This window comes from Hemibagrus wyckioides, linkage group LG05, assembly GCF_019097595.1.
Source record: "Hemibagrus wyckioides isolate EC202008001 linkage group LG05, SWU_Hwy_1.0, whole genome shotgun sequence".
Taxonomy (NCBI): Eukaryota; Metazoa; Chordata; class Actinopteri; order Siluriformes; family Bagridae; genus Hemibagrus; species Hemibagrus wyckioides.
Genome location: NC_080714.1, coordinates 34,226 through 50,000, shown reverse-complemented (window position 1 = coordinate 50,000; position 15,775 = coordinate 34,226). Strand labels below are relative to the sequence as shown.

Here is a 15,775-nt window from a genome sequence, read left to right as displayed (position 1 = left end):
CACTCTCAAACACACACACTCTCTAAAACACACACACACTCTCTCTCTAAAACACACACACTCTCTCTCTAAAACACACACTCTCTCTCTAAAACACACACACTCTCTCTCTAAAACACACACACTCTCTCTCTAAAACACACACACTCTCTCTAAAACACACACACACTCTCTCTAAAACACACACACACTCTCTCTAAAACACACACACACTCTCTCTCTAAAACACACACACACTCTCTCTAAAACACACACACTCTCTCTCTCTAAAACACACACACACACTCTCTCTAAAACACACACACTCTCTCTAAAACACACACACACTCTCTCTAAAACACACACACTCTCTCTAAAACACACACACTCTCTCTAAAACACACACACACTCTCTAAAACACACACACACTCTCTCTCTAAAACACACACACACTCTCTCTCTAAAACACACACACTCTCTCTAAAACACACACACTCTCTCTAAAACACACACACACTCTCTCTCTAAAACACACACACTCTCTCTAAAACACACACACACTCTCTCTAAAACACACACTCTCTCTCTCTAAAACACACACACACTCTCTCTCTAAAACACACACACACACTCTCTCTCTAAAACACACACACACTCTCTCTCTAAAACACACACACACTCTCTCTCTAAAACACACACACACTCTCTCTCTAAAACACACACACACTCTCTCTCTAAAACACACACACACTCTCTCTAAAACACACACACTCTCTCTAAAACACACACACTCTCTCTAAAACACACACACTCTCTCTAAAACACACACACTCTCTCTCTCTAAAACACACACACTCTCTCTCTAAAACACACACACACACTCTCTAAAACACACACACTCTCTCTCTCTAAAACACACACACACTCTCTCTAAAACACACACACACACTCTCTCTAAAACACACACACACTCTCTAAAACACACACACACTCTCTCTCTAAAACACACACACACTCTCTCTCTAAAACACACACACTCTCTCTAAAACACACACACTCTCTCTAAAACACACACACACTCTCTCTCTAAAACACACACACACTCTCTCTCTAAAACACACACACACTCTCTCTAAAACACACACACTCTCTCTAAAACACACACACACTCTCTAAAACACACACACACTCTCTCTCTAAAACACACACACTCTCTCTAAAACACACACACACTCTCTCTAAAACACACACTCTCTCTCTCTAAAACACACACACACTCTCTCTAAAACACACACTCTCTCTCTCTCTAAAACACACACACACTCTCTCTCTCTAAAACACACACACACACACACACTCTCTCTCTAAAACACACACACTCTCTCTAAAACACACACACACTCTCTCTCTAAAACACACACACTGTAAAACACACACACTCTCTCTCTCTAAAACACACACACACTCTCTCTAAAACACACACACACTCTCTCTCAAACACACACACTCTCTCTCTAAAACACACACACACTCTCTCTAAAACACACACACTCTCTCTAAAACACACACACACTCTCTCTAAAACACACACACACTCTCTCTAAAACACACACACTCTCTCTCTAAAACACACACACTCTCTCTCTCTAAAACACACACACACACACACTCTCTAAAACACACACACACACTCTCTCTAAAACACACACACACTCTCTCTCTCTAAAACACACACACTCTCTAAAACACACACACACACACTCTCTCTCTAAAACACACACACACACACTCTCTCTCTAAAACACACACACTCTCTCTCTAAAACACACACACTCTCTCTCTCTAAAACACACACACACACTCTCTCTAAAACACACACACACACTCTCTCTAAAACACACACACACTCTCTCTCTCTAAAACACACACACTCTCTAAAACACACACACACACACTCTCTCTAAAACACACACACTCTCTCTAAAACACACACACTCTCTAAAACACACACACACACACTCTCTCTAAAACACACACACTCTCTCTAAAACACACACACACTCTCTCTCTAAAACACACACACACTCTCTCTAAAACACACACACTCTCTCTCTAAAACACACACACACTCTCTCTCTCTAAAACACACACACACTCTCTCTAAAACACACACACACTCTCTCTCTCTAAAACACACACACACACTCTCTCTAAAACACACACACACTCTCTCTCTAAAACACACACACTCTCTCTAAAACACACACACTCTCTCTAAAACACACACACACTCTCTCTAAAACACACACTCTCTCTCTCTCTAAAACACACACACACTCTCTCTCTCTAAAACACACACACACACACACTCTCTCTCTAAAACACACACACACTCTCTCTCTAAAACACACACACTCTCTCTCTAAAACACACACACACTCTCTCTAAAACACACACACACTCTCTCTAAAACACACACACTCTCTCTCTAAAACACACACACACACTCTCTCTCTAAAACACACACACACACACACTCTCTCTCTAAAACACACACACACTCTCTCTCTCTAAAACACACACACACACTCTCTCTAAAACACACACACACTCTCTCTCTCTAAAACACACACACACACTCTCTCTAAAACACACACACACTCTCTCTAAAACACACACACACACACACTCTCTCTCTAAAACACACACACACTCTCTCTCTAAAACACACACACACACACTCTCTCTAAAACACACACACACTCTCTCTCTAAAACACACACACTCTCTCTCTAAAACACACACACTCTCTCTCAAACACACACACACTCTCTCTCTAAAACACACACACACTCTCTCTCTAAAACACACACACTCTCTAAAACACACACTCTCTCTCTAAAACACACACACACTCTCTCTCTAAAACACACACACACACACTCTCTCTCTAAAACACACACTCTCTCTCTAAAACACACACACACTCTCTCTCTAAAAACACACACACTCTCTCTAAAACACACACACTCTCTCTCTAAAACACACACACACTCTCTCTAAAACACACACACACTCTCTCTCTAAAACACACACACACTCTCTCTCTAAAACACACACACACTCTCTCTAAAACACACACACACTCTCTCTAAAACACACACTCTCTCTCTCTCTAAAACACACACACTCTCTCTAAAACACACACACACTCTCTCTCTAAAACACACACACACACACACTCTCTCTCTAAAACACACACTCTCTCTCTAAAACACACACACACTCTCTCTAAAACACACACACTCTCTCTCTAAAACACACACACACTCTCTCTAAAACACACACACACTCTCTCTCTAAAACACACACACACACACACTCTCTCTCTAAAACACACACACACACACACTCTCTCTCTAAAACACACACTCTCTCTCTAAAACACACACACACTCTCTCTAAAACACACACACTCTCTCTCTAAAACACACACACACTCTCTCTAAAACACACACACACTCTCTCTCTAAAACACACACACACTCTCTCTCTAAAACACACACACACTCTCTCTCTCTAAAACACACACACACACACACACACTCTCTCTCTAAAACACACACTCTCTCTCTCTCTAAAACACACACACACTCTCTCTCTAAAACACACACACACACACACTCTCTCTCTAAAACACACACACACTCTCTCTCTCTAAAACACACACACTCTCTCTCTAAAACACACACACACACTCTCTCTAAAACACACACACACTCTCTCTCAAACACACACACTCTCTCTCAAACACACACACTCTCTCTCAAACACACACACTCTCTCTCAAACACACACACTCTCTCTCAAACACACACACTCTCTCTCAAACACACACACTCTCTCTCAAACACACACACTCTCTCTCAACCACACACCCTCTCTAAAACACACACACACTCTCTCTCTAAAACACACACACTCTCTCTCTAAAACACACACACTCTCTCTCTAAAACACACACACTCTCTCTCTAAAACACACACACACTCTCTAAAACACACACACTCTCTCTAAAACACACACACACACTCTCTCTCTAAAACACACACACACTCTCTCTCTAAAACACACACACACTCTCTCTAAAACACACACACACACTCTCTCTCAAACACACACACTCTCTCTCAAACACACACACACACTCTCTAAAACACACACACACACTCTCTAAAACACACACACACTCTCTCTCTAAAACACACACACTCTCTCTCTAAAACACACACACTCTCTCTCTAAAACACACACACTCTCTCTCAAACACACACACTCTCTCTCAAACACACACACTCTCTCTCTCTAAAACACACTCTCTCACACACACTCTCTCTCTAAAACACACACACTCTCTCTCTAAAACACACACACTCTCTCTCTAAAACACACACACACTCTCTCTCTAAAACACACACACACTCTCTAAAACACACACACACTCTCTAAAACACACACACACTCTCTAAAACACACACACACTCTCTAAAACACACACACACTCTCTCTCTAAAACACACACACACTCTCTCTCTAAAACACACACACACTCTCTCAAACACACACACTCTCTCTCTCTAAAACACACACACACACACACTCTCTCTCTAAAACACACACACACACACACACTCTCTCTCTAAAACACACACACTCTCTCTAAAACACACACACACACACACACTCTCTCTCTAAAACACACACACTCTCTCTCTCTAAAACACACACACTCTCTCTCTAAAACACACACACACACACACTCTCTCTCTAAAACACACACACACTCTCTCTAAAACACACACACACTCTCTCTAAAACACACACTCTCTCTCTCTCTAAAACACACACACACACACACACACACTCTCTCTAAAACACACACACACACACACTCTCTCTCAAACACACACACTCTCTCTCAAACACACACACTCTCTCTCAAACACACACACTCTCTCTCTAAAACACACACACACTCTCTCTAAAACACACACACACTCTCTCTCTCTAAAACACACACACACTCTCTCTCTCTAAAACACACACACACTCTCTCTCTAAAACACACACACTCTCTAAAACACACACACACTCTCTCTCTCTAAAACACACACACACACTCTCTCTAAAACACACACACACACACACTCTCTCTCTCTAAAACACACACACACACACACTCTCTAAAACACACACACACACACACACTCTCTCTAAAACACACACACACTCTCTCTCTAAAACACACACACTCTCTCTCTAAAACACACACACACTCTCTCTCTAAAACACACACACACTCTCTCTCTCTAAAACACACACACACACTCTCTCTAAAACACACACACTCTCTCTAAAACACACACACTCTCTCTCTCTAAAACACACACACACTCTCTCTAAAACACACACACACTCTCTCTAAAACACACACACACTCTCTCTAAAACACACACACACTCTCTCTCAAACACACACACTCTCTCTCAAACACACACACTCTCTCTCAAACACACACACTCTCTCTCAAACACACACACTCTCTCTCTCTAAAACACACACACACACACACACACTCTCTCTCTAAAACACACACACTCTCTCTCTCTAAAACACACACACACACTCTCTCTAAAACACACACACACTCTCTCTCTCTAAAACACACACACTCTCTAAAACACACACACACACTCTCTCTAAAACACACACACACACACACTCTCTCTCTAAAACACACACACACTCTCTCTCTCTAAAACACACACACACACACACTCTCTCTCTAAAACACACACACTCTCTCTCTAAAACACACACACACTCTCTCTCAAACACACACACTCTCTCTCAAACACACACACTCTCTCTCAAACACACACACACACTCTCTCTAAAACACACACACACTCTCTCTCTCTAAAACACACACACACACACACTCTCTAAAACACACACACACTCTCTCTCTAAAACACACACACTCTCTCTCTAAAACACACACACTCTCTCTCTAAAACACACACACTCTCTCTCTAAAACACACACACACTCTCTCTCTAAAACACACACACTCTCTCTCTAAAACACACACACACTCTCTCTAAAACACACACACACTCTCTCTAAAACACACACACTCTCTCTCAAACACACACACTCTCTCTCAAACACACACACTCTCTCTCAAACACACACACTCTCTCTCTAAAACACACACACACACACACACTCTCTCTCAAACACACACTCTCTCTCTCAAACACACACACACACACACACTCTCTCTCTAAAACACACACACTCTCACTCACTAAAACACACACACACACACACTCTCTCCCTAAAACACACACACCCTCTCTCTCTCTAAAACACACACACACTCTCTCTAAAACACACACACACACTCTCTCTCTAAAACACACACACACTCTCTCTCTAAAACACACACACACTCTCTGAAACACACACACTCTCTGAAACACACACACACACTCTCTCTCTAAAACACACACACACACTCTCTCTAAAACACACACACACTCTCTCTAAAACACACACACTCTCTCTAAAACACACACACACTCTCTCTCTAAAACACACACACACTCTCTCTCAAACACACACACTCTCTCTCAAACACACACACTCTCTCTCAAACACACACACTCTCTCTCTAAAACACACACACACTCTCTCTAAAACACACACACACTCTCTCTAAAACACACACACACTCTCTCTCTAAAACACACACACACTCTCTAAAACACACACACACTCTCTCTAAAACACACACACTCTCTCTAAAACACACACACTCTCTCTCTAAGTCTCACACCCACACACACTCTCTCTCTAAAACACACACACTCTCTCTCTCTAAAACACACACACTCTCTCTCTAAAACACACACACACACTCTCTCTCTAAAACACACACACACTCTCTCTCTAAAACACACACACTCTCAAACACACACACTCTCTAAAACACACACACACTCTCTCTCTAAAACACACACACACTCTCTCTCTAAAACACACACACACTCTCTAAAACACACACACTCTCTCTAAAACACACACACACACTCTCTCTCTAAAACACACACACACTCTCTCTCTAAAACACACACACTCTCTCTAAAACACACACACACACTCTCTCTCTAAAACACACACACACTCTCTCTCTAAAACACACACACTCTCAAACACACACACTCTCTAAAACACACACACTCTCTCTAAAACACACACACTCTCTCTCTAAAACACACACACACTCTCTCTCTAAAACACACACACACTCTCTCTCTCTAAAACACACACACACACACTCTCTAAAACACACACACTCTCAAACACACACACTCTCTCTCTAAAACACACACACACTCTCTAAAACACACACACTCTCTAAAACACACACACTCTCTAAAACACACACACTCTCTCTCTAAAACACACACACACACACACTCTAAAACACACACACACACACACTCTAAAACACACACACTCTCAAACACACACTCTCTCTCTAAAACACACACACACACTCTCTCTCTAAAACACACACACTCTCTAAAACACACACACACACTCTCTCTCTAAAACACACACACTCTCTAAAACACACACACTCTCTCTCTAAAACACACACACTCTCTCTCTAAAACACACACACACTCTCTCTCTAAAACACACACACTCTCTAAAACACACACTCTCTCTCTAAAACACACACACTCTCTCTCTAAAACACACACACACTCTCTCTCTAAAACACACACACACTCTCTAAAACACACACACTCTCTAAAACACACACACTCTCTAAAACACACACTCTCTCTCTAAAACACACACTCTCTCTCTAAAACACACACACTCTCTCTCTAAAACACACACACTCTCTCTCTAAAACACACACACTCTCTCTCTCTAAAACACACACACTCTCTCTCTCTCTCTCTATAAAACACACACACAGAACTGTAGCAGATACATCAGTTAAGTGTGTGTGGGTGTGTGTGTGTGTGAGGAATGATAGGGTGCTAGCTGACATGACTAGCATGGAAGCTAACTCCACTGAAATAACTGTACATCTCGGTTAATGATGTGACAAGAAAGACGTGCAATGACATTCTGTGACACGTGAGGACAGGCAGTGATGTCACAGTATGAAGACTGATCATAATCATTACATTTTATCATAAAAATTATAACACAATAAACACTTACAGGGATCATCCAGTTGGCCAAGTCTCCGTATCTGGACACCTGCATCGCTCCTAACATCGTCAGGTTAATGTGTCCACTGCAGCGCACACACACACACACACACACACACACACAACTGTACATTAGCTTGTTTCTCAGTGTATTATCAGTATTTATTTCACTCCAGCGTGTGTACACCATCACTACCTCACCCAACTCTCCTCACTCTATCTGAGGGGTCTAGAGGGACATAAAGGTCACACACACTCACACCAATCCACACACTGATCCACACACACACTGACTGGCTGAGGGTAAAGGGCCGTGCTAACACATCCTCTGCATTTGCTAACCAGGTTTAGATCTTAATAAAACACAGACGTGGGAACCTAAAACTGGAACCAGTCTAGATGCCAGAACCAGGAGGTGGGGCTTTAGAACCCAGGCTGAGGATTTCAGAACCCATAGGTTCTCCACAGTGAGTAATGGACGCTGTGAGTCAGGTTTCTGATGTCTGCTTCCACCGACACGCCGTCTGTCTTCATGCTGTATGGAGCCGTGGCTCAGAGACACATGTTTACTGGACATGAGACCCGGGGTATTGTTCTGTGAAGACCTGCTGGTGTGTTAAAGGTCAGGATCGATTTTCTCACAGGTGGCTTTATTCCGTCTGCTGCCTCATGGCTCTGTGTGTCTGAGTCTCCACCTCAAAAATCCAATAAAAGCAGAAAATTCACCTCAGACCTTTACACACACACACACACACACACACACACACACACACACACACACACTGACCCTCTGATCATGGAGAAGGACTCGTCACTGGAGAAGTAAGATGCTCCGGGAAGAACCGTCACCGTCTCCTTCCCTACAAGAGAGAAACAACACAGCTGAGTCTCTGTACACTCTGAGCAGATCACTCTCTTCTCTATATTACACAACACTCTTCATAACATCATACACACATCCTGAACACACACACCATACACACACACCATACACACACCATACACACACACCATACACACACACCCTGAACACACACACCATACACACACACACCATACACACACACCATACACACATCCTGAACACACACACCATACACACACACCATACACACACACCATACACACATCCTGAACACACACACCATACACACACACCATACACACATCCTGAACACACACACCATACACACACACCATACACACATCCTGAACACACACACCATACACACACACTATACACACATCCTGAACACACACACCATACACACACCATACACACATCCTGAACACACACACCATACACACACACCATACACACATCCTGAACACACACACCATACACACACCATACACACATCCTGAACACACACACCATACACACACACCATACACACATCCTGAACACACACACCATACACACATCCTGAACACACACACCATACACACACACCATACACACATCCTGAACACACACACCATACACACACCATACACACACCATACACACATCCTGAACACACACACCATACACACACCATACACACATCCTGAACACACACACCATACACACACCATACACACATCCTGAACACACACACCATACACACATCCTGAACACACACACCATACACACACACCATACACACATCCTGAACACACACACCATACACACACCATACACACATCCTGAACACACACACCATACACACACACCATACACACATCCTGAACACACACACCATACACACACACCATACACACATCCTGAACACACACACCATACACACACACCATACACACATCCTGAACACACACACCATACACACACCATACACAATCCTGAACACACACACCATACACACACACCATACACACATCCTGAACACACACACCATACACAAACACACCATACACACACACCATACACAATCCTGAACACACACACCATACACACACACCATACACACATCCTGAACACACACACCATACACACACATCCTGAACACACACATCATACACACACACGCACACATCATACACACATCCTGAACACACACACCATACACACACACGCACACACCATACACACATCCTGAACACACACACCATACACACATCCTGAACACACACACCATACACACACACCATACACACATCCTGAACACACACACCATACACACACACCATACACACATCCTGAACACACACACACCATACACACATCCTGAACACACACACCATACACACACCCTGAACACACACACCATACACAATCCTGAACACACACACCATACACACACACCATACACACATCCTGAACACACACATCATACACACACCATACACACACACGCACACATCATACACACATCCTGAACACACACACCATACACACACACCATACACACATCCTGAACACACACACCATACACACACCATACACACACCATACACACATCCTGAACACACACACCATACACACACCATACACACATCCTGAACACACACACCATACACACACACCATACACACATCCTGAACACACACACCATACACACATCCTGAACACACACACCATACACACACACCATACACACATCCTGAACACACACACCATACACACACACCATACACACATCCTGAACACACACACCATACACACACACCATACACACATCCTGAACACACACACCATACACACACACCATACACACATCCTGAACACACACACCATACACACACACCATACACACATCCTGAACACACACACCATACACACACCATACACAATCCTGAACACACACACCATACACACACACCATACACACATCCTGAACACACACACCATACACAAACACACCATACACACACACCATACACAATCCTGAACACACACACCATACACACACACCATACACACATCCTGAACACACACACCATACACACACATCCTGAACACACACATCATACACACACACGCACACATCATACACACATCCTGAACACACACACCATACACACACACGCACACACCATACACACATCCTGAACACACACACCATACACACATCCTGAACACACACACCATACACACACACCATACACACATCCTGAACACACACACCATACACACACACCATACACACATCCTGAACACACACACACCATACACACATCCTGAACACACACACCATACACACACCCTGAACACACACACCATACACAATCCTGAACACACACACCATACACACACACCATACACACATCCTGAACACACACATCATACACACACCATACACACACACGCACACATCATACACACATCCTGAACACACACACCATACACACACACGCACACACCATACACACATCCTGAACACACACACCATACACACACACGCACACATACACACATCCTGAACACACACACCATACACACACCATACATACACACGCACACATCATATACACATCCTGAACACACACACCACACGCACACATCATACACACACACCATACACACACACACACCATACACACACACCATACACACACGCACACATCATACACACACACCATACACACACACACACCATACACACACACCATACACACACACGCACACATCATACACACATCCTCAACACACACACACCATACACACATCCTGAACACACACATCATACACACACCATACATACACACGCACACATCATACACACATCCTGAACACACACACACCATACACACATCCTGAACACACATCCTGAACACACACATCATACACACACCATACACACACACGCACACATCATACACACATCCTGAACACACACACCATACACACATCCTGAACACACACATCATACACACACACGCACACATCATACACACACCATACACACACCATATGCACACCATACACACACACACACACATCATACACACACATCCTGAACACACACACCATACACGCACACATCATACACACACCATACACACACATCCTGAACACACACACCATACACACACATCCTGAACACACACACCATACACACACATCCTGAACACACACACCATACACACACATCCTGAACACACACACCATACACACACATCCTGAACACACACACCATACACACACCATACACACACACGTACACATCATACACACATCCTGAACACACACACCATACACACACACCATACACACACACGCACACATCATACACACATCCTGAACACACACATCCTGAACACACACACCATACACACACATCCTGAACACACACACCATACACACACATCCTGAACACACACACCATACACACACATCCTGTACACACACACCATACACGCACACATCCTGAACACACACACCATACACACACATCCTGAACACACACATCCTGAACACACACACCATACACACACATCCTGAACACACACACATCCTGAACACACACACCATACACACACATCCTGAACACACACACCATACACACACACCATACACACACACCATACACACATCCTGAACACACACACCATACACACATCATACACACATCCTGAACACACACACCATACACACACACGCACACATCATACACACATCCTGAACACACATCATACACACATCCTGAACACACACACACACACCATACACACACACACACATCATACACACATCATACACACACACACACACACACAATACACAAACACGCACATCATACACACACACACACATCATACACACATCCTGAACACACACACCATACACACATATACACATCATACACAATACACATCACACACATCATACACACATCCCATACACACGTACACATCACACACACCACACACACATGTACACATCATACACACATTATACACACATCACACACACATCCTGAACACACACACACACCATACACACACCATACACACACACGCGCACACACACACACACACACATCATATGCACATCCTGAACACACACACCATACACACACACACACACACACACACACACACACACACATCCTGAACACACACACATCATACACACACACACACACAATACACACATCATACACACACCATACACAAGTACACATCACACACATCATACACACATACACACACCCCATACACACATCATACACACGTACACATCACACACACATGTACACATCATACACACATCACACACACATACACACCATACACACATCACACACACCATACACACACACTCATCACACACACATGTACACATCATACACACATCACACACACATGTACACATCACACGCACATACACTCATCACACACACCATACACACACACTCATCACACACACTCATCACACACACACACCATACACACATGTACACATCATACACACATCACACACACACACCATACACACATCATACACACACACACACACTCATCACACACACCATACACACACACACCATACACACACACTCATCACACACACCATACACACACACCATACACACACACCATACACACACACTCATCACACACACCATACACATCACACACACCACACACACATCAAACACACATGTCTCGCGCCGCAGTACCTGAGCGATCTTTTAGTCTTTTATGATCCGCCACGCCTACTCCGATCAAAGGGTGCTGGTTACTTGGTAGTACCTCAAGTAGCAAAGGCTACAGCAGGGGGCGGAGCTTTCTCTTTCAAAGCCCCACAGTTATGGAACAGCCTTCCAATTAGTGTTGGGGATTCAGACACAGTCTCAATGTTTAAGTCTAGGCTGAAGACACATTTGTTTAGTCGAGCTTTTAATGTATAGTTTTCTTATGTAAAGGAGCAGATCTGAAGGTTCATGGTCATAGAGTGTTTGGTGACTGGGATGTTTGGATGCTGTCATCTTACCACCCTCACATGGTCACTCAGGTCACTGACTGTGAAGTGGTTGGACACTTTATGTCCCAGGAAGCCTTCATGTCTGTGACCTTCTGGCTCTCCCTTTTAGTTATGATGTCATAGCTAGTCTTGCTGGAGTCCCTGCCTGCACTTTACACATAATTCTACATTGTCTTAAACATCACATGATCAGAAACTTAATATCTTTCTCTTTCTCTCTCTACCTTCTCTGTGGAGCTATACACCCCACTATACACTCCCAGTGTTTGCCAGTTTCCAGTGTGACCACTGCCCTACCCCTGGTCGGAGTCTCGCCGCGTGATGGTGCCCACTGATGCTGTGGATGGATCTGTGTGGACCAGGAGACAGCCATGGACAGAACCACTTGGGGACTTTCACACCATCACAGATCTGCCATTTCATCTGTCAGCTTGTGACAGCAAAGAACTAGTGTTTATAATGACCTTAGAAACTACACTGACCTAATAGTTCCTCATGGGTCATTGATTGCTGTTGTAGAAAGGACATTAATCAGTTACAGTTACATTATTTACTGTTTAGTGTCACCCAGATGAGGATGGGTTCCCTTCTGAGCCTGGTTCCTCTCAAGGTTTCTTCCTTTCCATCCCAGGGAGTTTTTCCTTGCCACCATCGCCACAGGCTTCTCATTAGGGATAAAATAAAATAGTTTAATAATTTATTCAGTTATTTTTTGTTTTGTTTTTTGTTTTTTCATTTTTCCCCCCTCCTCTTTCTCTGTTTTTCTTCTTTTGTAAAGCTGCTTTGAGACAATGTTCATTGTAAAAGGCGCTATACAAAATAAACTGAATTGAACACACATCACACACACACACCAAACACACATACACATCATACACACATCGCACACACACCGAACACACATCACACAGACATCAGACACACATACACATCACACACCAAACACACATACACATCATACACACATCACACACACACACACACACACACATCACACAGATCATACAGACATCAGGCACACACCAAACACACATACACACACCAAACACACATACACACACCAAACACACATACACATCATACACACATCGTACACACATACACATCACACACACATCATACACACACACACACAGATCATACAGACATCACACACACACACATCATACACACACATACACATCACATCATACACACATACACATCACACAGATCATACAGACATCACACACACACACATCATACACACACCAAACACACACACACACACATCATACACACATCGTACACACATACACATCACACACACAGATCATACAGACATCATACACACACCAAACACACATACACATCACATCATACACACATACACATCACACACACATCACACAGATCATACACACATCATGCACATCACAACCACCAAACAAACATCACACACACCATACAACCATCGTACACACACCATACACATACACATCACATACATCATACACACACACCATACAACCATCGTACACACACCATACACATACACATCATACACACACCATACTTACACCA

General features: G+C 43.4%; 1 protein-coding gene across 2 annotated transcripts in view; it reads right to left on the bottom strand.

The window, feature by feature from the left end:
- Window positions 1-15,775, bottom strand: part of oxct1a (3-oxoacid CoA transferase 1a) — a 65,761-nt gene that overhangs the window by 31,479 nt on the left and 18,507 nt on the right. For both annotated transcript variants that reach the window (XM_058389825.1, XM_058389826.1), the window contains exons 12-13: window positions 9,071-9,143; window positions 8,294-8,369 (exon numbers count right to left, since the gene is read on the bottom strand). In XM_058389825.1, the coding sequence (XP_058245808.1) occupies window positions 8,294-8,369; window positions 9,071-9,143 (149 nt within the window). The remainder of the gene's footprint in view (window positions 1-8,293; window positions 8,370-9,070; window positions 9,144-15,775) is intronic.